The following is a 26,860-nucleotide window of genomic DNA, read 5'->3' on the forward strand; positions in this document are numbered from 1 at the left end:
CATAGAGTCAATCTGGACCTTTTGTGACTTGTTCAGTTGACGTGTCATTCCTTCATGGAGAAATTTCCGCTTCCCTGGCACCTTCTCCATGATGATGATTTGACCCTTCTTGACCAATCCTGTCACCTCCAGTGGTACGGTGGCCTGGGCAGACCTCAGTGGATGAAGGGGTTCTCCTTTGATCCACACTGCTTTGTGTGAGACACTTGAAAAGCATCTTAAATGTCCGCTTCACGATTGAGCACATATGAACTTACAGTCTTAAGGAAATGCATAGGAACACATAATGCAATAAAGCAAAATCATGCCATGTTCAATGTAAAATACCATGTTCATGTCAGCAAATGTGAGTGGTACATTTGGTCTCATTAATTACCTGATTTTTAATTACCACGCCAATAGTACTCATATAGAGGGTCAAGGAAGGACAAAGGAAGATCTTACAAGCTCTTACCCTGTTTCTAGAAACATTTCAATAAATGGCATTCTAACAAAACAACCAGAGCTGGGTTAAAACAACATTTCATGAAGAGTGTCAGCTAAATTTTGGTGTAACCAAACATAGAGATTCAATTGAATTGATGTCCAAATACATCGTTGCAAGTAAAATGGACAAAATACAATAAGCAGAAATCAAACAGTGTTAATTTTGACAGCAAATTTTGATTTAGTTTTAGTCATAGTCTTTTGACTAAAATGCCATTTAGTTTTAGTCATATTTCAGTCATCTGAATTTAGTTTTAGTTTTAGTGTAGTTTTAGTCGACGAAATACAATAAGATTTTAGTCGACTAAATCTACAGTAGATTTAGTCGACTAAAATATAATGGGTTTAAATTGAAATGCATTCATTTAGAATTTCTCTAAAATTTCCAAACCCATATACGAGCGGAGAAAACATATATTAACCTGCTAATATGAATGATTTTAAAGTTTGAACATGCAATACAGATACAGATTTAACTACTGTAACTTAAAAAATATCTTAAAATTAAATAAAACCACTTTTTCTACAGTAGAATAGTCTTCTTTTCAATGAATGATATATGATTCTTTATAACTACTTGCATACATCATTCTCTATTCTTTCAAGCATTTATTTGTGTGAATTAAATATAATTAATCCTTATTAAAGCTATTAACGAGCAGTGAATGCTTTTCTCTTTTTCTTTTGTTGCTTGATCAATATTAAGGACACAGACCGCATTAGGTTTATTGCCCACTGTCACTTTAAGACATCGGATCATGTCCAATGACATGCGGATCCAACTGCACTGATGCACATACGATTATACACTCACAACTGTTTAAGACATAACCGACATAATTTACGTGAATACTCTCCAAAACGGACATTTAGACATAATGTTGTGTGTATTTGTCCATTCAGACACGAAAGAGAGCTCAATTCCGTACTCGCGCGCTGTATAGGTGTCTATGTGCATTGCTGCATGCTTCGGGTCGGGTGTGTGTGCGCACAGAAAACCGTACCGAATATAGCTATTTTTTGCGTCGTCACTCTTATTCAGATCTACATGTCTGCTCTACTCATTCTCCCAGACGTTTACATGTTTTAACGTTTTATGAGATTGCCAACTCGTGTGCCGCTGGGTAGATCAGCACGTCAATTGTGCGCATCTACCACAAATGCAGGACATCAGACTGGATCGCTTCCCAAATCGTCACTATCTAACATTTTCGTCTAGTTTTTATTCATTGACGAAAATGTCAATAGATTTTCGTCATAGTTTTTGTCATTCAAAACTAGTTTTTATTTAGTTATCGTCTCGTTTTTGTCTGTGAAAAAATGTCGTTGACGAAAATAATGACGAAAATTATTCGTCAATGAAATTAACACTGAAATCAAAATAAGTTTCAGAAATGTTTGTTTGAATTAAAATCAAAATAAGTTTCAGAAATTAAATCAAAATAAGTTTCAGAAATGCAGCAAGATGTCGGTGTAAACCAATCAATGGTTTTGTGTGTTTGTGTGAGTGTGTTTTTGTCTGTGAGAGAGTGTTTGTGTGTGTGTGTGTGTGTGTGTGTGTGTGTTTGTGTGTGTGTGTGAGAGAGAGTGTGTTTGAGAGTGTGTTTGAGAGTGTGTATGTGTATTGATCTGGCTAAGTCACAGTCGATGATAGAGTTGAATTGTAAATTTTGTAATTGATTGAAGCGGTCACACTTCAGATTTATTCGTTTTTTATGATGTTTCTGTTATTAGTGGTAAGTTGAGAAATCAGGGGCCCTCTGATCTTCCAACTCCCACCAACAATCATAGAGTTTGAAATTTAATGGCAGGTCTGCCTTAGAATTTGTCTTGATTTGTGACTGTAGCCATTCAGTTGTTCATGTGTGTTACATTAGTTGGCAGTTTGTTGTGAATAGCGTATGCTATTCTCTGTGTCTCTGTTAGACCATGATCATGAGATCAGCTCCATCCTGTGTGTGTGAAGCTATCTGGATCTGTTAGTGTGAAGATGACACATCTTCGTCTGATGTGTAGTGTTCAGCCTGGATAGACTCTATCTACCCCAGGTGATGATGCTGTGAGGGTATAGTGATGGAGGGGTGTGTTCAGTGTTCATGTCTAGGAGATGGGTGGAATCTAATCTATAACAATTGTGTTGCAAATTTCGATCCAGTTCTAAACTGGGAGGCCATATTTATGCAGTAATGTGATAGTGTGACGTGTGAAAAGGCCTTTTGTAATATCTCCCGAGTCTCAGGTTATGTTCTAACAATTCCGCTGTCCTGGATTTGCTCCAGGTGAGCTCCTGCCCCTCCTGGCATCTGTCTTCCGAGGAATTTGCAGAAGTAAGCCTGAGACAAAAAAACAGAGGAGAGCGAACCACAGATAATCCCAATATTTCAAAAGCATTAAATTCAGACGTGTGGAATTCTTTTACTTGTTCCATTATCATGTTAGTTGCAATTTTAATTCCAGAAGTCACATGAAACCGAGTTTCATTGACCAAGTCTGAATTGGTGCTGTTGTTTCAGTGTGTTGTGACACCTGAAGCTGCTTTTTCAGTTCAGCCTTCAGTCCGCTACATGTGCAATGCTCATTGCTTCCTCTCATTACAGCCAGATCTGTGGGTTGTCTGGTTAGCATTTGCTGTTTATAGTGTCATTCACACATTTTAGTTAGTGCAGATATTTTTTACCTGCAAAAAACTGTGGTACTTCTGTCTGCTGTTTAGCATTTCACACCCTCCTCGTAAATTTACTTCTCTGATTAGATTACATTTTAGTTGTTGCATTTGGTTTGCTATTACCTGTGCCACAATTCTAGCCGTGTTTTCTAACGGTGAAAAATAAAGGCATACCCCTCCCCTTTTTGGCACTGGGTAGCACACAAATGAAATTCTGTTTCAGAAAATCAATTTTAATGCACACTTCTCCAATTATTGTCCTGCTCGGCGAGTGTAATATAATGTTTATTATAATTCAAGTTATAATATAATTATAAGATCTACATTCGCTGTTTTTCTTTTTTCTTTTCTAGGTTTCAAATACCTTTTCTTCTCATTTAGTCTTTTTTAATGGTCATTTTAACGTTTGATTATTCGGTAACACTATAATAACTGCATGCTATTAATCATTAGTTAAGCATTACTAAACAGTTAATTCATCATTTATAAAGCATTAATAGACATTAATAAGCAGTTTATAAATACAGCTATAAATGCTTTATTCTTGATTTATAAGCATATCTATAATGTGTTTAATAATTGTATTTTCATACTTTATTAATGATCAATTTATCATTTCTAAATGAAGTATAGCATTATTTACAAACCAGTTACATTATTTACCATTATTTACAAACTAGGTGTTGCCATTGATTAATAAGTTCACTTAGAAAGTGTAAGTAAATGATACAGTGATACAGAACATAAAATATTTAACAGCCTTTAAATCTCCTTTGTAAATGCTTTACAAGGCATAAATAGTCCTCACTTTAGATGAGCTCACAAAAATAGTTAAATAGTATAGTAGTATATGTATTTAAACAGTTTATTAATCATTTACTTACACTTTCTAAGTGATCTTATGAACCACTGACAACTCCTAAATAACCGGTTAGTAAATAATGCAATACTTCATTTAGAAATGATAAATTGATCATTAATAAAGTATGAAAATAAATTATTAAACACATTATAGATATGCTTATAAATCAAGAACACAGCATTTATAACTGTATTTATAAACTGCTTATTAATGTCTATTAATGCTTTATAAATGACGAATTAACTGTTTACTAATGCTTAACTAATGATTAATAGCGTGCAGTTATTATAAAGTGTTACTGATTATTCTATTTACTCTTACTTTATATTTACCCGCTTAGATCAGGAAACTACATCGCTTCGAGTTCCTCACCAGGTCTCCGGCACAAGTGGTCAGCCCCGAAGATCAGAAGCTGAGGCAATTGGCTAAATATCTAGGATTTTGCCGTACACGCGCAACAATCAAAGATATATTCAATAGCCCCCTTGGATGCCCTTCAGAAACTTAATTCAATCATTTTACTTTAGTAGGTTTTGGCTCTTTAATAGCTTTGGATTAGCCAAGCCCGTACATTTATCTAAAGTAACATTAAATTAGAACAGAAGTCATCGGAAGCGTCCAAGCTAGGTTAACCAACCAGCATCTTGCTGATCCTAGACGGACAAACACATCCTCTCATCCAAGTCGCCCGCACACTTCCTGATATCAGTTTTTAGCCATCGCTAATCTCTGACGCAACCTTGTGGCAATATACGGATCCATTAATCTACTTGGGAAAAACAAATCTCAGAGTAATTCAGAATAAATTCAAACGCAAGAATTTATGATTTTTGTTCAAAGTTCAAGAGTTGCTACGTACTCTGACGCATCTCTGGAACGCTGAATATGAAAAGGTTTTTGTTTCAGGATTAATGAGATGCGTTCGCTGTTTCTGATTTTCAAATTCATTGTGAATCACATTATAGCCACCAAATTCAGCACAGACACACGCGTTTAATTCAGTTTACACAGGACACATGGCCTAGAATACAACCTTTACCTAAGTGTTCCAAATACACCCACAGCAAAGCAATAGAATACAACATCTATATCACCTTTGCTTAAGTGTTTCAAATACACTTACAGTAAAGCAATCCTGTGTTTAAAGAATAAACTTTAAATTAGCCTATGTGCATGTTGTAGCACAAACAACCAAATTGTGTTCTATGTGCACGATGTGTAGTGCACGATGTGTTAAGCACAATTTCAAATTTGAAAATGCAGACAGATTCAATGAATTTCGATGTTAAACTATTAAGCTATTTGCTATTGGGCTGCTACCCGACTAGCAAATTACGCTAATAGCTGAGGGCCTTGAGTGACCAAAGTTGTCAGGTCAGTAAGAGTTTTAGATGCATTTGAGCTTTGGTTACTTGCAGAGTGCTGGTTCGTGTCATTAGATTGTGATTGTCTGCGTTTTATGAAATAGGGTGGAGGTCTGCCTCTGCCCAGTGACCAACACTTTTCCTCTGTATGGCCTGTTTTGTGACAGGAATTACAGAATCTGTTCAGTTTGCCACAGTGTGGCTTTCTGAATTCTCCTGCAGATGGAGGATTTTCATGACATTCTAACACAGCTACCTCACCATGCATTTGTTTCTGTGACTCAATTCTTGTTGCCCAGCTAACAATACCTTCGAATGTATTTTGTGCTGGAGAAGCACCATACATGAGTGATTGCTGTACACGCGGCCCTGCATTTGTAAGCAGGAATTCAAGGAGAATTACATTGTTGTGGTTAACACCTTCAATTCCAGAATACTCCTCAAAAAGTTCAAATGGCCCTTTCAAAGGGAATGGTCTGATCTCTGCTTTAAACAAGCTACATTCAGCTACTGTTAACCCCCTGAGGTCGACGGTATCGCCGGCGATACCAGCTCGCTTTTTTTTATCAGTGTAAAAGAAACTCATAAATACTCTGTTGACTTTGATTTTCCATAGGAGTTTCATACATCAATCGATTCTGTTAAATGTGTATTATTTTTGTGTATACTCACAATAAAAACAAAGTGTTGTGCTTTTTGCCAAATAAAGAAAAATAAACACGAAGCGAGTTCTGCCTTCTCTCTGTCCGTGTAGTCCATTCTGAAACGCGTCCGAAAATGAACTGTAACTCAGCGAATACTCAGTCAAACAGACATACAGACACACAGGCATGAAGCTTGAATTCTCTTCTTTTAAATGAAGTAATTTATATAAAAAGCAAATATTCTCAGTTCATGTAATCTGTAAGAAAAGAGCGAGATGTCAGTCGTTCTCATCTCATCTAATTACTTGTAATGTGACTCCGCCCTCGGAGAGCGCGCGCTATTCAAACGCAAATGGCTGAGGCAATCCACGCAAACTGTGAACGCCCCCATCAGCTGGAGAAAACAAGTTTATTCAGATCATTGTAGCCTACTTGTTTACACCGTCTCACAGCGCTGTGAGGAATAATAATAATGGAAAATGTCCCTCAGAAGTGCGGGTATATCGAGGAGTGAGCTGAGGAAGGTGTAGTAATTTTTTTTCCTTCTCACGTGAATCGGGTTTCTGTTTATGAATGAATCAACGGCAGAGATGCGCGCTGTTTACCACTGCTCACAAAAAGAGTTTAAATTTAAATCGCGTGTGTGAATGAATGATGATGTTTTAGCAAACTGTATTGCTATACTGAGATGAGTAAAATCGACTGAAATATGTTGAAATAAAGTGTCTAGGTTTTGACAAATGCAAATATAAATGTAATTTTACAAAATATTATCGATTTTCAAATACTGCTGTATTGAATGAACAGCTTTTAGCAAACTCTATTGCTATACTGAGATGAGGAAAAATATAAAAAATTATCAAAAATAAAGTCATCAAATAATACGTTTTGTATACTTTAGTTTTTAAAAAGAAAGATTACACTTGAATTGTTGTAATTGTAACCTTTTTAATAAAAAATATATATTTATAAGGTAGATGTAAACAAGTAAATATAATTTTTTTCTTTAAATAATTTGTATTGTGTTTTATTAGTGACAAATTTGGGGAGAGGATAAATATTCCAAAACTGAAAATACAGTATGAGAATTAACTGCACAATTACTAGACATGTTTACTGTTACGTCCCAGGACGTAATGTTATTTCTTTTATTATGTAATTTACCTTGGATATTATACAATTTGCAAGCACAATTTGTGAAAAAAAAAAAAGATTGCGATGCCTCCAACTGTGAACCAATGTGTATGTAATTGTGATTGTCAAAACATTTGGTAACTAAATAGAATTTTATGAAGTTTAGTGACAACATGATACAATGTTTACATTGTGCAATGACTGGTAGGATACAGTTTTTATTATTGCTTGACAACAATTTCAAGAATTCAATTCCATTCTTGTGATTTGATTCCGATTTTGATTCAATATTGACTAATTTGGATACATGTTTATTTTAAATTTTATTTAAAAAAATAATCTCACCTAATGCTGTAAACATAGAGGGCCCAATCTGCTGGTATTATTAAAGGTTAAAAATAACTAATTAAATTAAATGTAATGTAGTTTTTGTTATAATAACAATTATTTAATGACATAAGTAAAAATATAATAAATATGTAATATAGTGCTCAGCAAAATCTCATCTCTAGCTATTTTTTCTATTCAGTTAACATGCTATGGTCATTAAATGGTTTTCCTGAGGTAAATGTAACGTTATGTGACATAATTGTTCTTCTGCTGTTATAGTGATCTCTTTCCGTGGTTGAAAAACACTAATTGGTCAATATTATGTATACTTTTGGTAAGTTGTACTGCATCTTTAAATAAAAAAGTAACAGATGATCGGTTCATGTGCACTTGAACTGAGGCGCTCAGCGATCTCGATCTGTCACGTCACATTTACAAGCGCCAAACGTATTTTTGTCTGAATTTCGTAATAAAATTGACGAAATCTAAGAGCTGAGAATTAGTTTAATATTAAAAGTAGGTTTACTCCTTGCTCCGCAATTTTTCTGTGCGTGAGAAAATGGATCGCTCAATGCGTGAGAGTAACGATTGTCGAGTTCGGGCGCATGATCGTACGTACTAAACCTATGCGCGTGAACTCGACAATCGACTACTGTGGACTTCAGCCGAAAACAGGATGTAAATACAGGTATGTGCGCTGGCTGAAATAACATCATTTTTATTCATATCGTGCACATCTACTGCAGTCAGATTCACTGCGTGTTGACTGAAGGAATCACTCACATGGCTGGGCACTTGTAATGACACATCAAGGATGTTAAGAGGCTAAAAGCAGGTTTAAAACTTGCCCCATTGAAGTCAACAGGGTGCAAATTTTAAAAAGAGGATAACTCGGTGTAGGCAACACCGATTTTTGTCGTTGTTCTCTGTACTGACAGCACTCCAAATTTACAAAAAAATGAGCTCAATGTTAAAATTGACCGGAGTTCTCCTTTAAGGGGACTGACAAAGCGGGGTATTTTGACGGTGGTCCGGCCGCGGCGGGACTTAACCGTCTCTTCCTCCTTGCGGCTCGATCAGGGCTTCAGCACGATCTTAGGCCGGGGACCACGCGGGGGAGGCGGTCTGTGACGGCTGGCTGAGCGCGATCTAGGGCGGCTTCCCTGTCGTCGCTGCGAAGACGGAGGCTGGGCTGGACGCTGGTTAGAGCTTCGCGCAGGAGGCTGATCTCGAGAGCGGCCTGCAGCTGAGCTAGAGCGTTGAGGCAGGAAAAGCGAGAGCGAGGGCTGCGTGTTCTCGACCCAGGCAGAGAGCGCAGATCACGTGGCGGTCTCCGTCGCTGAGCGGGCTCGGCAAGAGCCACAGGAACTGCGAGGCATTTTTAGAAAAACGCTTGCGCTCTTTGAGACAGAAAAAAGTGTGTCGCAGCGGTGAACACACACAGTAGAGCAGAAAAAGGATACTTGTCGTCGGATAGCGCGGCAGGCACGGATGGCTGAAGGCGCCGAAGACGACCAGCTTCTTCCTCTGCTTTCCTCTGCTTGTGTAACCCAGATGTTTTTCCTTATTCTCCTTATTTGCGGTTCCACATTATGTTCGCGTTGTCGCGAGACTTCGTGAATCATCGCGGGACTTGACAGAGTGTTGCGTCACTTTCCTTTAAATACGGCCGCGCGCTGTTGTTTGGTATGTGTGTGCGCGAGCCGGTGTGTTGAGCTGCTGCAGGTAGGCGTTTAGCCGTTCAAACATTCTATTAATTAAACTGCTGGTTTAACTATTATGTATGCCAACCTTTTAGATTGCCTCTACCTTTTCAAATGACTGCTGTTGAGTGACTTAATGATACAGGAACTGGTGAGTTTGTCACTGTTTGTTATACGGTGCTAAAAGTGTGTTGTATATGGTTCTGTTAGCCGGTGCTGGCGCTGGCTGTACTTTAATCATACTGAGTCTGACTATATATATATATATATATATATATATATATATATATATATATATATATATATATATATATATATATACATTTTGTGCCTATTTAAATGAGCGATACATTAATTAATCTTAATATTGTTATTGAATTATGAAGTCAACTACTTTGATTCTGAAATGTATTTTGAAGCTATTTATTGATATTTGTCTATTTATAAGAGTACTCTTGCTGATTGTTAAATTATTTATATTGCTATATGCAGTATTTATACTGAATCATGTACATGATGAAACAAACTAACTGAGATTGATTATGATAATGTGATGACTTTATTATATTATGATTATGGTGATATAGTTGTGATGCTTGGAACCAGAGTGATGTATTAATTGGTCCTGTTTTGTACAGGCCAGGTTCTGTGCATTGATGGCGAGCCACTAGGCCCAAACCTGATGCTTCGGAGTGCATGCATCTACCGGTGTGGTAGGAGGCACTGCAGCTGCTAATTTGACGCTTGCGTACACACACCCTGAGACATTTACATACACTCTGAGACATTTACACACACTCTGAGACATTTACACACACCTTGGACAATTTTCACATCTATACATTGGTACTGATTTTATAAACTGTTCTATCATGGACTCATTGGACTTTGCCTGTCTCGAGGGCTGTGTGTTGTGAACCACTGCGGCTTCAAGCACCTTTTTATGATTGAGAGAATTCTGAGATTGTTGTATGCTCATTAATAACTTTGAACTGAATACTTCTTATGTGCACGTGTAAATATTGTAAATATTTGTTGTCCTATCTGTAATACAACTCACAATTGCACTGCAACTTTGACTCCGTGTATCATTGAACTTCACCTTTTCCTCCCTGAGCTAAACTAAGATCTTCTGATACTGGTCTACTATTTTATCTATAATTGCAGCACTTATATATGCTACATAACTTTGGCGAGCCAGCCAGGAGGATTTGGTGAGTTTAATGTGCATTTGAGTTATTCATTTGGGTTTATTGTAGTTCAGTAAGAACAATGGATGTGTTTTTGAAACGTGGTATCAAATTTCCAAATGCTGTGCTGTTGGAGGGCATAATGGGACCAGAAAGTAATGAAGTTATTGAGTTTCTAAGCCAATATGGTTCAGTCAGTAAGATTGAGGAAATTTCTGAGACCGAATCTGAGTATGACGGTGTGCTTGTTGTTGAATTTACTAGCGGTGCAGCTTTGGAAGCGCTGCGTCCCATGTTGCCGCACACCTGGATTTCGGCTAAAAAAAACCATACATGTTGTATTTCTGAGCTATCTTCTGTTTGTACAGATCACTTTGCTAAAGCCAAAACTATGTTATATTTGTCTGATTTGCAGAATTTAGCCAAATTAACTGGGGTGGATTACACCGAAGTGCTCAAAACAACGATGTCTCAGATTGGACTTTCGGTCTCCGAGCTCTGCCCTGTGCCTCATGTGGAAGATCCACCAGTCACTGAGTTGGCCGTGCTGCCAGAGCCATCAGTGAAGCCATCAACTCGGTCTCCATCAGCCATTCCTGTTCCCCTTGTGAACACTGCTACTCCCAGGTCTGTCACTGAGCCCCGCATTGATCCACCTAATCCTATGCAGTCGGGGATGAGACATTCCACTTCCAGCATTGATGTCCATCCACCTGAGGTTCAGCGCTATGTAGTAGAGCATATTGTGAAGAATGAGGAGAGTGCAGCACATCACCAGAGGATCAGGGTTTTCTCAGGTCGGCATCCCAGACCCACTCATGAGGCTGACTATGACACCTGGCGATCAGGAGTGGAACTGCTGTTGAAGGATCCATCTGTGTCTGATCTCCATCGTTCTAGGAGGATAGTGGAGAGCCTCCTTCCTCCAGCAGCAGACATGGTCAAGCAATTGAGTTCCAGCACATTGCCTACAGTGTATCTAGACATTCTTGACTCTGCATATGCTACTGTTCAAGATGGGGATGAACTGTTTGCTAGATTCATGGACACATTTCAGGATACTGGTGAGAAACCATCTGCCTACTTCCAACGGCTCCAGGTTGTCCTGAATTCCGCCATGAAAAGGGGAGGAGTGATGGAGTCTGAATCAAACCGGCATTTGTTGAACCAGTTTTGTCGTGGATGCTGGGACAATTCTTTGATTGCTGAGCTCCAGCTAAAACAAAAGAAGACTTGTCCACCCACTTTTGCTGAGCTGCTGCTCCTCTTGCGTACTGAAGAGGACCGGGAGGCAGCAAAAGCACATCGAATGAAGCAACATCTGGGGTCTACACGGCAGAAAGCTACATCTCATGCCCAGTTTGCTCGCGTTAACCCTGAAGATGGGGGTGCAGTTTCTGCTTTGATTAACATCACCCAGCAACTAGCTCAACAACTAGCTGACGTCCAGAGACAGTTAGCCATGCTAACGGCCAGCCAGTCAAAGACCAGCTCTATCCCCAAGATTTCCACCTACAGTAAGCCACATGCCAGGGCCACGAATCAGCAGCCTCGTCGCTCCACACCTACTCCTGCAAAACCTGGTTATTGCTTTCGGTGTGGTGAGGATGGCCACATCCGTCCTCAGTGTGAGAATGAACCCAATTCTACTCTGGTTGCTCGTAAAAAGAAGCAGTTCACTAGCAATCAACAAAATGCTTCCAACTCCGTTCATTTAAACTGAGTCCGGTTCCTGTTGTGGGACAGACAGGGGCCAGAGGGGACCAAATCCGTCCCAAGGAAAAGAAGATTGTCAAGTGTGCAGAAATGTCACAGCCCAAGATGAAGAATGCAACCATACAACTTCCAAAGGGCCTGGTGGGCTCTAAATGTTCTGCAGTCGTTCAGATTGCTGGACAGAACTACCACTGCCTTTTGGATACAGGCTCGCAGGTCACTACAATTCCAGTCTCTTTTTACAACCAGAGTCTTAGCGATCACCCTGTGAAGCCACTGTACGACTTACTCCAGGTAGAGGGTGCCGCCGGTCAGTCAGTGCCATACTTGGGGTATGTAGAGATGACCATAGGTTTTCACAAAGAGTTCGTTGGAGAAGAATTTGATGTGCCGACTCTTGCCTTGGTTGTACCCGATGGTCATCCTGAGGGTTCTTCAATTGTGCTTATTGGCATGAATACTCTGGAGCCTTTATATGAGCGATACACCAGCAGTGGCATATCTAATTTTCAACCTACGGCCCAAGGGTACTGTGCAGTTCTAAAGCTCTTACAACTGAAGCACCAACAAAGCCAGCTGGGTCGAGCGGGATCCGTGAAGTTGTTGAGTAAGACACCAGTTCTGATTCCTTCTGGTCAGACTATTGTTCTAGAAGGCTCTGCCAGAATAGACAGTCCAACTACAGTTCCATGGGCTCTGATTGAACACCCCCTATCACCTCTTCCTGGTGGGCTATGCGTCCAGAGTTGTGTCATCACACTTCCAACTCATGCTCCCTATAGGGTTCCTGTTCTCGTTATGAACGAGTCTGAACAAGGTGTTCTCATTCCACCAATGACAGTAGTTGCTGATATTGGTACATCACCTACCATCCTGGCCCAGCATACCGTAAACACTTCTCCAGTCCAAGGAGGTCTCCAAAGAAGCACTTTGGAGTTAAACTTTGGAGAATCGCCTATTCCACCTGAATGGAAAGAGCGAGTAACATCCAAGCTCAATCAAATGCCTGAAGTGTTTTCTTACCACGACCTTGATTTCGGCTGTACGGACCAGGTAAAGCATCATATCAAGCTTCATGATGAAACTTCTTTCAAGCTTCGAGCCAGGCCTATCCATCCCCGCGACATTGAAGCTGTTCGAAGCCATTTGCGGGATCTGCTTGAAGCTGACATCATTCGAGAGTCAGAGTCACCATTTGCCTCCCCAATTGTGGTGGTCCGGAAACGGAATGGCGATGTTAGGTTGTGCATCGACTATCGTAAATTAAATTTACAAACTGTGAAAGATGCCTATGCCCTGCCGAACCTTGAAGAGTCGTTTGCAGCATTAACAGGCTCTAGATGGTTCACTGTTCTGGATCTAAAGTCTGGATATTATCAGATTCAAATGAGTGAAGTCGACAAGGCTAAAACCGCATTTGTCACACCATTGGGTTTCTGGGAATGGAATCGGATGCCACAAGGCGTTACGAATGCTCCAAGTACATTCCAGAGACTTATGGAGAAGTGTATGGGGGATTTAAATCTCAAGGAAGCCCTTGTATTTCTAGACGACATCATTATCTTCTCTGACACTTTAGAGGAACATGAGAAGCGCTTACTCAGAGTACTTACCCGCCTGAAGGAATTCGGCTTGAAGCTGTCCCCTGAAAAATGCAAATTTTTCCAGTCCAGTGTACGTTATCTTGGACATGTCGTGTCTGAAAAGGGTGTTGAAACGGACCCTGAAAAAATATCGGCTCTCAAATCCTGGCCAGTCCCTCGGAATCTTAAAGAGCTACGGTCCTTCCTAGGGTTTGCAGGATACTATCGAAGGTTCATCAAAGATTTTGCCACCATAGTAAAACCTCTCAATGTCCTTACTAGAGGCTATGCACCCATCCGTCAGTCTAGCAAAGATAAAAGTCCTGCGGGAAAGTTCCTGGACCCGAAGCAGTCCTTTGGGGAGAGATGGACATCCGATTGTCAAGTTGCTTTTGACACAGTGATTTCTAAGTTAACATCTGCTCCTGTCCTTGGGTTCGCCAATCCGAAGTTGCCCTACATCCTTCACACAGATGCCAGCATAATCGGATTGGGAGCCGTTCTATACCAAGAACAGGATGATCAACTCCGGGTAATTGCCTATGCCAGCCGAGGCCTATCTCAGAGTGAGTCTCGATATCCGGCACACAAACTTGAGTTTCTGGCCTTAAAATGGAGTGTCACAGAGAAATTACATGATTATCTTTATGGTGCTAACTTTACAGTTGTTACAGATAATAATCCTCTTACATACGTTTTGACCTCAGCAAAATTGGACGCCACAAGCCACCGGTGGCTAGCTGCGTTGTCAACGTATTCCTTCAAAATGCAGTACCGTGCTGGCAAACGCAACTTTGATGCCGATGCTCTGTCCAGACGTTACCATGAAGTGCCAGATAAGGCTACAAGCTGTGAAGAATTGGAATTTGTGAACCGCCTAACAGAGCAACTGTGTGACCCCGGTGAAGTTGCAGAAATCTCCCCCGACATTGTGGTTGCTATATGTCAGAGCAGTCTTATCAGATCATGCTGTCCTGCTGACTATACTCGACTTGATGTGACATTAGTTGAGTCTCTTTCTGTTCATGCTAATATTATTCCTGACTGTTTTGCTGAGGAAGAGTCACATGGCCTCCCTGTCATTTCCCCTCTGAACCACGCTGACTTGAGAGAAGAGCAGCGTGCTGATCCAGCAATTCGAGAGGTCATTTACCAACTTGAGACGGGAGAAAAGGTCTCTTCCACTGTCAGAGAGGGACTTCCTGAGCTTCCATTGTTACTACGGGAGTGGAATCGGTTAGAGCTGGAAGATGGAATTTTATACAGGAGAAGACAGGACGAAGATAAAATTGTCCTTCAGCTTGTTCTGCCCCCAAGGTTGCGTTCTACTGTGCTGAAGAGTCTTCATAGCGATATGAGGCACATGGGCATAGAGCGAACTCTGGATTTGGTGCGGCAGCGATTCTTCTGGCCAAAAATGGCAGCTAACGTTGAGAACTTCATCAAAACCTGTGGTCGGTGTATAAGACGTAAGACTCCTCCTGAAAAGGCAGCTCCTTTAGTAAACATTCAAACCAGTCGTCCTTTGGAACTAGTATGTATGGATTTTCTAACGCTTGAGCCGGACAGCAGCAACACCAAGAACATCTTAGTGCTTACTGATCACTTTACCAAATTTGCAGTCGCTATTCCAACTGCAAACCAGAAGGCTAAAACTGTGGCGAAGTGTCTATGGAATGACTTTATGGTTTGTTACGGCATTCCAGAACGCTTACATTCTGACCAAGGCCCAGACTTTGAGTCTAAACTGATTAAAGAGCTCTGCGATGTAGCTGGCATTAAGAAAACTCGGACTACTCCATACCATCCCAGGGGCAACCCTGTTGAGCGCTTTAACCGGACGCTGTTAAACATGCTGGGAACTCTCGAGAGCAAGCAGAAGGCTAAGTGGAGGGAATACGTTAAACCTCTTGTCCATGCGTATAACTGCACGCGGAATGAGGTCACAGGGTTCACACCTTATGAACTCCTGTTTGGACGATCACCACGGCTCCCGGTTGACTTAGCTTTCGGGTTGCCAGTCCGTGACTTTCCATCTTCCTCGCACTCTCAGTATGTGAAGGACTTAAGATCACGTCTTGAGGAGAGCTATAAGCTTACATGTCAGAATGCTCAGAAGTCAGCTAAAAGGAACAAGAGTCGGTTTGATCAACGTGTAAAACCTGCAAGCTTGGATGTTGGGGACAGAGTCCTTGTTCGCAACGTCAGAATTCGAGGAAAACACAAGCTAGAAGACAAGTGGGAACAGGAGGTGTATGTGGTTGTGAAACGTGCTGGGGATCTTCCAGTTTACATTGTGAGACCAGAGACCAGGGAGGGACCTAATCGCACGCTCCATCGTGATCTGCTCTTGCCCTGTGGCTTCCTATCGGCTTCTGTTATAGAGGACTTTCCAGAAGATCTTACTGCTCAAAAACCCCATACTCGTAGCCAGAGTCGCAACCGTACTGACCAAGTTGACATCTTTGAGGATGAGGATACAGAGGATGCTGAACTTACCATCCTTGGGAGTTTTCCTCAGTCCCCTATGAAGTTCAGTGTGGAAGGAGTGAGTGGAGGTGAACATGACCCAACGATCTGTGACATTGTGGGTTCCGCCTTACCGACAGCCCCAAGTGACACTGAATCTGTTCCACCTTTTCCACAAAGCTCTGAAAGAAGACCTTCAATTGCAACCCACTTACCTGACATTGAAGAGTCTTGGCCAACCATTGGTGAAGATCCGTCTATGTTCAGCTGTGAGGTAGAAACTCCTGTGGAAGAGGCTGAGTTGGAAGAGCTTGGAAATTCTCTACTTGAGCCTATAGATGAACATGTTACGAGAGAGATGGAGCTACCTGTGGGAGGAGAATTGGAAATTCCTGTGGAAGAGATAACTGTCAATGTGTCTGAAGCTGAAGTGCTTCTGGAGCCCGAGGCTGAAGTTCGTGAGCCGGTCCAATCTGAGTCATCTGTGGGTCTAGCTGCTCATAGTTCTGCTACTGCCCCCAGTGATATAGTGGGATCTGATGTAGTACCCAGACGTTCAGGTCGGCAGCGTCAACCCCTTCAACGACTTCAATATGCAGTATTAGGCAACCCATTAATTTCAGTCGTTCAAACACTTTTTCATAGCTTGTCTAATGTTTATACAGAGGCCCTTAGTCACGCCGCTGCAGCAGACTCTGTCCCTAAACTGTAATAGCTTGCTTCTGCAGTTTCTATGCAACGGGGACGTGCATGATTTAAAGGGGGAGGGTGTAACCCAGATGTTTTTCCTTATTCTCCTTATTTGCGGTTCCACATTATGTTCGCGTTGTCGCGAGACTTCGTGAATCATCGCGGGACTTGACAGAGTGTTGCGTCACTTTCCTTTAAATACGGCCGCGCGCTGTTGTTTGGTATGTGTGTGCGCGAGCCGGTGTGTTGAGCTGCTGCAGGTAGGCGTTTAGCCGTTCAAACATTCTATTAATTAAACTGCTGGTTTAACTATTATGTATGCCAACCTTTTAGATTGCCTCTACCTTTTCAAATGACTGCTGTTGAGTGACTTAATGATACAGGAACTGGTGAGTTTGTCACTGTTTGTTATACGGTGCTAAAAGTGTGTTGTATATGGTTCTGTTAGCCGGTGCTGGCGCTGGCTGTACTTTAATCATACTGAGTCTGACTATATATATATATATATATATATATATATATATATATATATATATATATATATATATATATACATTTTGTGCCTATTTAAATGAGCGATACATTAATTAATCTTAATATTGTTATTGAATTATGAAGTCAACTACTTTGATTCTGAAATGTATTTTGAAGCTATTTATTGATATTTGTCTATTTATAAGAGTACTCTTGCTGATTGTTAAATTATTTATATTGCTATATGCAGTATTTATACTGAATCATGTACATGATGAAACAAACGAACTGAGATTGATTATGATAATGTGATGACTTTATTATATTATGATTATGGTGATATAGTTGTGATGCTTGGACCCAGAGTGATGTATTAATTGGTCCTGTTTTGTACAGGCCAGGTTCTGTGCATTGATGGCGAGCCACTAGGCCCAAACCTGATGCTTCGGAGTGCATGCATCTACCGGTGTGGTAGGAGGCACTGCAGCTGCTAATTTGACGCTTGCGTACACACACCCTGAGACATTTACATACACTCTGAGACATTTACACACACTCTGAGACATTTACACACACCTTGGACAATTTTCACATCTATACATTGGTACTGATTTTATAAACTGTTCTATCATGGACTCATTGGACTTTGCCTGTCTCGAGGGCTGTGTGTTGTGAACCACTGCGGCTTCAAGCACCTTTTTATGATTGAGAGAATTCTGAGATTGTTGTATGCTCATTAATAACTTTGAACTGAATACTTCTTATGTGCACGTGTAAATATTGTAAATATTTGTTGTCCTATCTGTAATACAACTCACAATTGCACTGCAACTTTGACTCCGTGTATCATTGAACTTCACCTTTTCCTCCCTGAGCTAAACTAAGATCTTCTGATACTGGTCTACTATTTTATCTATAATTGCAGCACTTATATATGCTACACTTGCTAGTCACTTGATTCCACGGCGGCGGCTTCTCTCAGGATTCAGTGATGCGTAGAGCTTCGCTGAAGAGAGGAAAATCAGGGTAGCAGCCCCCGAGCCCTTCCTTATATACGCTAAGTCACTCCCATTCTGGCGGGCTCTGACGCGTGAGGGCACGAGCGCCCTCATTGGGCGTGACGTCACGCGGGGCTCAGTGGTTGGCTGCTGCAGTTGCCGCAGGGCAGCCAATGAGTGCGCTAGACCAGTGGTTCCCAAACCTGTCCTGAAGGCACCCCAACACTGCACGTTTTCTTTGTCTCCCTAATCAAACACACCCGATTCAACTCATCAGCTCATTATCACATGGGTTAATGAGCTGATGAGTTGAATCAGGTGTGTTTGATTAGGGAGACAAAGAAAATGTGCAGTGTTGGGGTGCCTTCAGAACAGGTTTGGGAACCACTGCGCTAGACAGCCCGCTCTAGGTCTGCTAGCTGCTGCACTGCGTTGACAATAAATACAAAAATGAAGGATAAATTTTTGGCTTCATATCTCGAGAAAAGATGACTTTACCCATAGCGTAAGCAACTTGCGTAATACGAGAGAACCTCTCGTAAGAGAACTGCATTCTTCCATCTTAAAAATATATCTAAATTACAACATATGCTTTCAATGACAAATGCGGAACAGTTGGTTCATGCGTTCATGACATCAAGGCTAGATTATTGTAATGCTCTTATGGGTGGTTGCCCTGCACGCATAATAAACAAACTACAGCTGGTCCAAAACGCAGAAGCTATAGTTCTTACCAGAACCAGGAAGTATGACCATATTAGCCCCGTTCTGTCAACACTTTATTGACTCCCTATTAAACATTGTATACATTTTAAAATATTGCTGATTACTTACAAAGGTTTAGCTCCCCAGTACTTGAGCGAGCTCTAAACGCATTATAGTCCTTCACGTCTATTGCGATCTCAAAATTCCAGCCAGCTGATAATACCTAGAAAATTTTGATTTCTCTGACCTACATATGTGCAATTTAAGACTTTTGAAGGCCAAAAAATTATAAGAAATATCTTTAAAACCTTGTCATTAGATTATTTGTCAATACCTGCTCCTCATCTTCATATTTCTTATTCTCTCAGTCTTCTTATCCTGGCCTATTTCTTCCCCTCCTAAAGCTGAACTTTGACTGAGTCTTTTCATTTTCGTCTGTGTCAGTGACGAAAGTAAACATAGGCTCGACTGATATTTATTCGTTTTATGAATCATTTTATTAGACAAGTTAATTTACTCAAGGCTACCAGGAAAGCAGTATTGCCATTAGGAACCTTCTGAAAGCTTTGGAATCTGAAAACGTCTGTTTTTAAATGTTAAAAGTAATTTTAAATAATACAAATTATAGACTACGTTTACCGCAGTTGGTGTAATTGGCAGACGTTCCCTTAATCAAGCATCGTGCGCTGTGGAAAGGCGTCAAAGCATTCTCACAATTATGCAGCATTGATGCACGAATGATTTTGAATGAATATTTCATGTCGATATACAATGGTCACATAGCCTAATGTTAAAACTAATTTTGCTATTGATATCTTTGTTAGATTACAGACCCTATAGAACAAATGTCCGTCTGGGTTTTGAATTGAATATGTTCACATCGTCATAAACTTAGCCTATCTGTTAGTTTTCTTTTCAAACAACAAAAGTGTTAAGTTGTTACGGCGTCCAGTCATCTTTGTCAAGACGTTTTTCTTTATTAAATGCATCATAGATAGCGGTTAAGCCATTTTTGTAATAACATAAAAAGGGCGCTGCTAGTTAAAATCCGATTTGCGCAAAAAAGAAAATTACTAGCTGGGCGCTGGCGTGACGTAACTGAAGAGGCGAATTAGCATGTTCTTATTAATATTATTACGACGAGAGAGTATTTATAGCCTCAATTGAGTGAAACACCGTAGGCCTATGTATAACTTCGGCCATTCTCAGTGGTGTGACTGGGACACTCTGCTTGTCATCATAGAAACAGATAATCAGACTGTGATGTTTATTCCCGCTTCAGTAATATGCTGAATATTATTCAGCATATTACTGTGAATATGCCTTCCTTTCGACACACAGCTCCACTGCCCAACGGACCTGCAACCGTCTTGCAAGTGTTGATAGGCTATTACTCGTGAGGTGTAACCAATCAGATAGCGCCGTGGGCGGGACATTGAGCAACAGAGAGGCTGCAGCAGCTATATCAGAGCCAGCCAAAGTAGCATTTTAAAATAAAATTGACTTTAATCAAACCACGGATCCGTGATAGGTTTTGTGATCTATTTCAAGGTTTGCGTTCTCGGGCCACCAAGCTCTGTTGTTGTGTGGATGAGCAGGCCGGAGCACATTAAAGGTTTTCTGTTAGAACGGTGTTGTGTTAAGCGGCCCCTAAGTTAATAACTAATGATCTTTGCAACGGAAGTGAATCAATCAAAATGAACTTTAGCTGGACAATAACTTTATTCTAGAGCTGCTGTAAAGCCAAAACAATTTCTGTCACTTAAATGTCCTATTATCACTGTAAAGCTGCTTTGAAACAATCTGTATTGTTAAAAGCACTATATAAATGAAGGTGACTATTTAAGGATGAGGCACCGCAAACTATTTTATAATTGTTTTTGACACAAAACACCTTGAATAGCATAAGTGGAGCTCTGGGGGAAGAATATTTTTTTAAAAATTATGATGGGCCCCCTTTAGGTTAACTTTATTGATTCTATTTGAATTCACTGCTTAGATTACTTAAAGGTGCACTATGCAAGATTATCCAAAATAATAATAATAATAATTTGGTCCTGTGCCTGTAATTTCTTGTTTTCCTGAATTCCTCTGCTCGGGCCGTTTCTGGGCTGCAACCGAGACTTTATCATCTGTATCTGAAGCTCTGCAGGCTCTGCTAAGTTGTCATGTCTCGACGCTAAAAAAATTAGCTAATGTTGCTATTGCCTTATTGACTGCCATCTGTAACTCCAGTCAGATTATGAGGCATTGTAATTATGTTTTATGATGACATAATTATTAGCGAGCTAGACTAAAGATGGCTAAGATCCAGCACTTCCTGCTCAGCTACTGTTCGGACGCTCTTGCTTACTGCTCCGCGCTTTGCTCTATCGCTTTTACATATATTTTATTTCCTTTTATCACCTAATTTTAACTTCAGCAAATCAGCACAGTGCACAGACGACAAAGTTTGGAATACTACAAAAACGCAGAATTCTTTTACCCGACCAGCTTACATTCCGGGGAAAGGAAAACACAACTGCCTACACTCATAAGGATAAGAGAGAAAATGTCTCTTCTGGTTCAAGAATCTACTTGCTGCACTAACTGCCACAGACTTTTACAAAGGATTGCAGTTCTTGAAACAAAGTTACTTACGGGACCACCAAACCAGACGGAACACACAACAGAGCTTCGTCATGGACACCCTCAGCATACCGGTGAGTCCCATGAAACTAGTGCTCCTCGACAGGTAGAGAAACAAGCCGATCGACTTACAAATCGATGGCACAAACAGGGAGCGAGACCCAAAGGCACTCGAGACATCAGATTGTCACGAGCCTCACATATTACCGCAGTAGCATCCTCTACCCCAGATACAGCTCTGACAAGGATTGCAAACACTGGTCTCCTACCACCGCCTATACATCTTGAGAACAGATTTGAAGTACTAATGAATGTAAATGATGAATCCCCAAATGTGATGAATGTGATCGAACACAGACTGAATGGGCCAGTAGCTAACACTGATGCTAACTGGCGCTCAAGGTCGAGCAGACAGCGGCACTCAGCTCAGAGCGCAGCCGAGCCCAGGACTCTGATAGTGGGGGACTCCATAATTAGAAACATTAGCAGCAGGGATACAACTACGTGCTGCCTTCCACAAGCAACAACTTCTGATATAAACAGGGAACTTCAGAACATTCTGATGAAACATAAGACTGCAAATCGACTCATCATTCATGTGAGGAAGAATGATATTCATAAAGAGCAGTCAGAACTCCTTAAGAAGGATTTCAATGAACTTTTTGAAACACTTAAAAGACTGAAAGTTCAAACATTCATCAGTGGACCACTCCCAGTAAGAGGAACAAACAGGTTTTCACGGCTGCTTGGGCTTAATACATGGCTGCAAAAAACCTGCAATATAAAAGGAGTAAACTTCATTGACAATTTCAATCTTTTCTGGAGTCAGAGACAACTATTTCATCGGGATGGCCATCACCCAAACAAACTTGGTTCAAGAGTGTTAAAGGACAATATCTACTTCTCCCTCAATCATCCTTCTGCAGTGTGTGTCAATCTGAACGACACACACACACCTGGAAACAGTATGAATGACCACAGGACTTCACTTCAGCAGCAAAATGGACATGCGGTTGACATATCACACAAGGACAATGATAACACCACTCCGCCACAACAACCTCTTGACATGCCCCCACGGAAGAATTTTTTTTTAAAATAGCCCCTGAAATTATGACTTCTGGTGAATATTGTGGAAACTAATTGATACATTTAGATAAATATATTTCATACATTATAGCATATTATAATACAACTTATTAGGCCTATATATTTATAGAATAGCAAAGTAGGCCTAATCAATATACAAGACTGAACCACATAGATGTGAAATATAAAGGCTATCATGATCATTTTGCCACCAATGAACCATGGATTTGTTTACTTTATAATACGTTTTATTTTTAACTTAAACAAATACAACATATAACATTCAAAACTCATCGGCTTAGACTGCATTTGAAGAAAAATAAACACAACAGTATTCATTGTCCCTCACGCATTCCAGCCACGGGTAGTCATTTTCCCATTCAATTCTATATTTTTGTGCTCTTTTCTTTTTCGCCGGCTGCTCGGAGATAGTCATTTTTACATTTCCCGCTGTTGTCACTGGTTTTTTTTCTTGTCTTTGTTCATAGTCTGACATATATTAGAAGCTATGTGTCTGTCATGGATTTGCACTGAATTGATTCTCAAAAATACGGAACAAAGTGCGTTCCGTATCAGTTCAATACGGAACAAGACTTTTATGTGTCAAATACGGGACGATTCCGTATTATACGGAAAGGTTGGCAACCCTATTTGGGAATTACCCGTCTTTCGAATATCTGGGTACTGTGTTAAAAGGTGCTCCACACATTTTACTTATCATTATTTACAGGCCTCCAAAATACTCTCCAGCCTTTGCTGAGGACTTTACAGAACTGTTATCAACAATTACCTCAGAGTTTGACTGTTTTGCCATTGCTGGAGATTTTAACATTCACATAGATAGTGCAGAAAACAATATGGCAAAAGAAATCAAAACTGTTTTAAAAACTTTTGATCTGACTCAGCATGTACATGGACCCACACACAATCGCGGACACACTCTAGATTTACTTATCAGTAAGAATCTAAACATTTCATCGATTGTTATTACGGATGTAGCACTGTCTGATCATTTCTGTATTTTCTTTGATATATTGATCTCTCCTGCTACTGAAGCTAGATCTGTGTCTGTCAAGAAGAGATGCTTAAATGAGAACACTAGTGTACTATTTATGAAGGCTATATCCTTAACACCAAGCATATCTGCTGACTCTGTTGATTTTCTCCTTGATTCTTTTAACTCAAAACAAAAGTTAAAAGTGTAATTGATGATATTGCTCCTGTTAAAGTCAGGAAGAAGAGTGGCAGACAAAAAGCACCTTGGAGAAACTCAACAGCAGTGCAAATTATGAAAAGACAATGCAGAAAAGCAGAGCGCGTGTGGCGGAGGACAAAACTTGTAGTCCATTATAACATCTACAAAGACAGCCTTCATGCTTTCAATATGGAACTAGGCAAAGCTAGACAGACTTTCTTCTCAAATATTATAAACAGCAATTTAAACAACACACGCACTCTTTTTGCTACTGTAGAGAGACTGACAAACCCCCCAAGCCAGATTCCCAGTGAAATGCTCTCAGACAGCAAGTGCAATGAGTTTGCTTCTTTCTTCTCTGAGAAAATCAATAATATCAGAAAGGTGATCAGCACATCCTTGAGTTGCTCTGGGGTCAGTCAGATCAGACCACCTGAGAAAGTTGTTACTATGTCTGATTTCAAAGAAATTGATGGCAAAATTTTGGAAGAAACCGTACAGCACCTTAAAACATCAACCTGCACTCTTGACACACTTCCCACATCTTTTTTCAAAAGTGTGTTAAACAGTTTAGAAGCATATCTTCTAGAAGTGGTAAATGCCTCACTTCTCTCTGGGAGTTTTCCAAACTCCCTGAAAACTGCAGTTGTCAAGCCCCTCCTGAAAAGCAACTATAGACCGATCTCAAATCTTCCTTTCATAGGCAAGATCATTGAAAAAGTTGTCTTCAATCAGCTGAACAAATTCTTAAGCTCAAATGGATACTTTGACAATTTTCAATCTGGTTTCCGAGCGCACCACAGCACAGAGACAGCGCTCATAAAGATAATAAACGATATTCGCTTAAATACTGATTCAGGCAAATTATCTGTGCTGGTACTACTCGACCTCAGTGGTGCATTTGACACTGTCGATCATAACATACTTCTTGACAGGCTGGAAAACTGGGTGGGGCTTTCTGTTTCAGTAGTCATGTCAAAGCAATAACTAAATCAGCATACTATCATCTGAAAAATATTGCAAGAATTAGATGCTTTGTTTCCAGACAAGACTTGTGCATGCTTTCATCACCAGCAGGGTGGATTATTGTAATGGACTCCTCACTGGCCTTCCCAAAAAGACCATAAGACAGTTGCAGCTCATACAGAACGCTGCCGCCAGGATTCTGAGCAGAACCAGAAAATATGAACATATCACACCAGTCCTCAGGTCTTTACACTGGCTCCCAGTTAGATTTAGGATTGATTTTAAAGTATTATTACTGGTATATAAATCATTCAATGGCCTAGGACCTCAATACATTGCAGATATGCTCACTGAATATAAGCCCAACAGATCACTCAGATCATTAGGATCATATCAGCTAGAAATACCAAGGGTTCACTCTAAACATGGCGAGTCTGCTTTTAGCTGTTATGCCAGTCGCAGCTGGAACCAGCTTCCAGAAGAGATCAGATGTGCTCCTACAGTAATCACATTCAAATCCAGACTCAAAACACATCTGTTTAGCTATGCATTTACTGAATGAGCACTGTGCCACTGTTCGTCCGACTGTTTGTACTGTACTGTATTTTATTTTATTTTTCTAAACTGTTTTAATTATTCTTATTTCTTTTTATTATTTTAATTTCTTCTATGTAAAGCACTTTGAATTGCCATTGTGTATGAAATGTGCTATATAAGTAAACTTGCCTTGCCTTGCCTAAACTTGCTCACAAATTACAGCCAGTCATCTAACTATTAGCGTAACTGTTCTTTCATATACAGTACACAAAAAAAGGCTGTTTATACATGATAACACAATATGCAAAATAGCTCATCTCTCATCTTCCTGCAGGTAGTTTCTTACGCGGTTGGGCTGCTTGTGCAACCGATATATCAGGGCAGAGGGCTTAAGGTTCTGGCGGTGTTCTGCCTAGTTTGAATGTTGTGTTTACAACCAGTAACTGAAAATCCTGCACAGTGCATCTTCAATAATTTTACATCCACCTATTTTAATGTCCATTATTTTTTCTTTTGGTTTCCAGTCTCTTTGACAGAGATGTAATGCTGTACCATGGCCTGTTATGTCAGGTGACCTTACCTGGTTCTCCCAACCAATCTATGAAGCCCCTCTCCCTACAGCTCAACCTGTCTACACCTGATGGTGACATTAGTCCTTTCAGTGAACCTGTTGTTATTGATCCTGAGGAGCTGGACATTAGAATTAAACCTCCACAAGAGCTCTGTGTGATTGGCTCTACAGCTACAGATGTACGCCTTTGCTGGATAGAGCCAGAGGGAAGAGTCAAACCCAAATCATACCAGATCTACTGTAATGACATACTGCTGAAGACCACCACTCTTCTGGGGTGAGTCAAACCAGTCTTTCATTATAACATGTTAAAGGTGAAGTGTCACAAATCAATTCACAAATGATAATACCCTGTTTCACCCATTTTTCTTGCTGATGTTTGTTTTACTCATAAAAACTTTATGGAATTAAAATGAGCTGGCAAGGCTTTTTTTTTTTTTTTTTTTTTTTTACATAAAAGTCACACACTTCACCTTTAAGTTGCATTGTTTGTTCTCTTACGAGAGGTCTCTCGTACTGCGTTGAAAACGCTATGGGGAAAAACTCTTTTTCACGAAATACTGAAACAAAAAATTATCCTTTAATTTTTGAATTAATGTAAAGCGCGTTGCAGCAGCACACAGCCATGGGCGAGACGGCTCGCTCGCCCATTGGCTGCTCTGCGGCAACTGCATAAGCCTATCGAGCGAGGCCTGCGGTGACGTCAGGCCAATGAGGGCGCTTCGCGCCCTCCTTGCCACTTCCCGCCGAAACGGGCGTGGCTTAGCCCTATAAAGGTAGCTCGAGAAGGCTGATTCACTGATTTTTCATCTCTTCAGCGAAGCTCACGCATCGTTGGATCACGAGAGGAAGCAACGCGTC

The 26,860-nt window shown here is 40.5% G+C and overlaps 1 protein-coding gene and 2 long non-coding RNA genes across 3 annotated transcripts in view; all 3 read left to right on the forward strand.

The window, feature by feature from the left end:
• Positions 1 to 26,860, forward strand: part of LOC307158653 (uncharacterized protein) — a 55,955-nt gene that overhangs the window by 17,739 nt on the left and 11,356 nt on the right. The window contains exon 8 of the mRNA XM_079871407.1: positions 25,953 to 26,276. Coding sequence (XP_079727533.1) covers positions 25,953 to 26,276 — 324 coding nt within the window. The remainder of the gene's footprint in view (positions 1 to 25,952; positions 26,277 to 26,860) is intronic.
• On the forward strand, positions 9,166 to 10,183 carry LOC307159628. Its single transcript, XR_013821423.1, has 3 exons — positions 9,166 to 9,210; positions 9,284 to 9,339; positions 9,827 to 10,183. It is a non-coding gene; the product is annotated as an uncharacterized lncRNA (long non-coding RNA).
• Positions 17,052 to 18,064, forward strand: LOC307159586. Its single transcript, XR_013821409.1, has 3 exons — positions 17,052 to 17,096; positions 17,170 to 17,225; positions 17,707 to 18,064. It is a non-coding gene; the product is annotated as an uncharacterized lncRNA (long non-coding RNA).

This window comes from Squalius cephalus (genome assembly GCF_949319135.1).
Source record: "Squalius cephalus genome assembly, chromosome: 5".
Taxonomy (NCBI): domain Eukaryota; kingdom Metazoa; phylum Chordata; class Actinopteri; order Cypriniformes; family Leuciscidae; genus Squalius; species Squalius cephalus.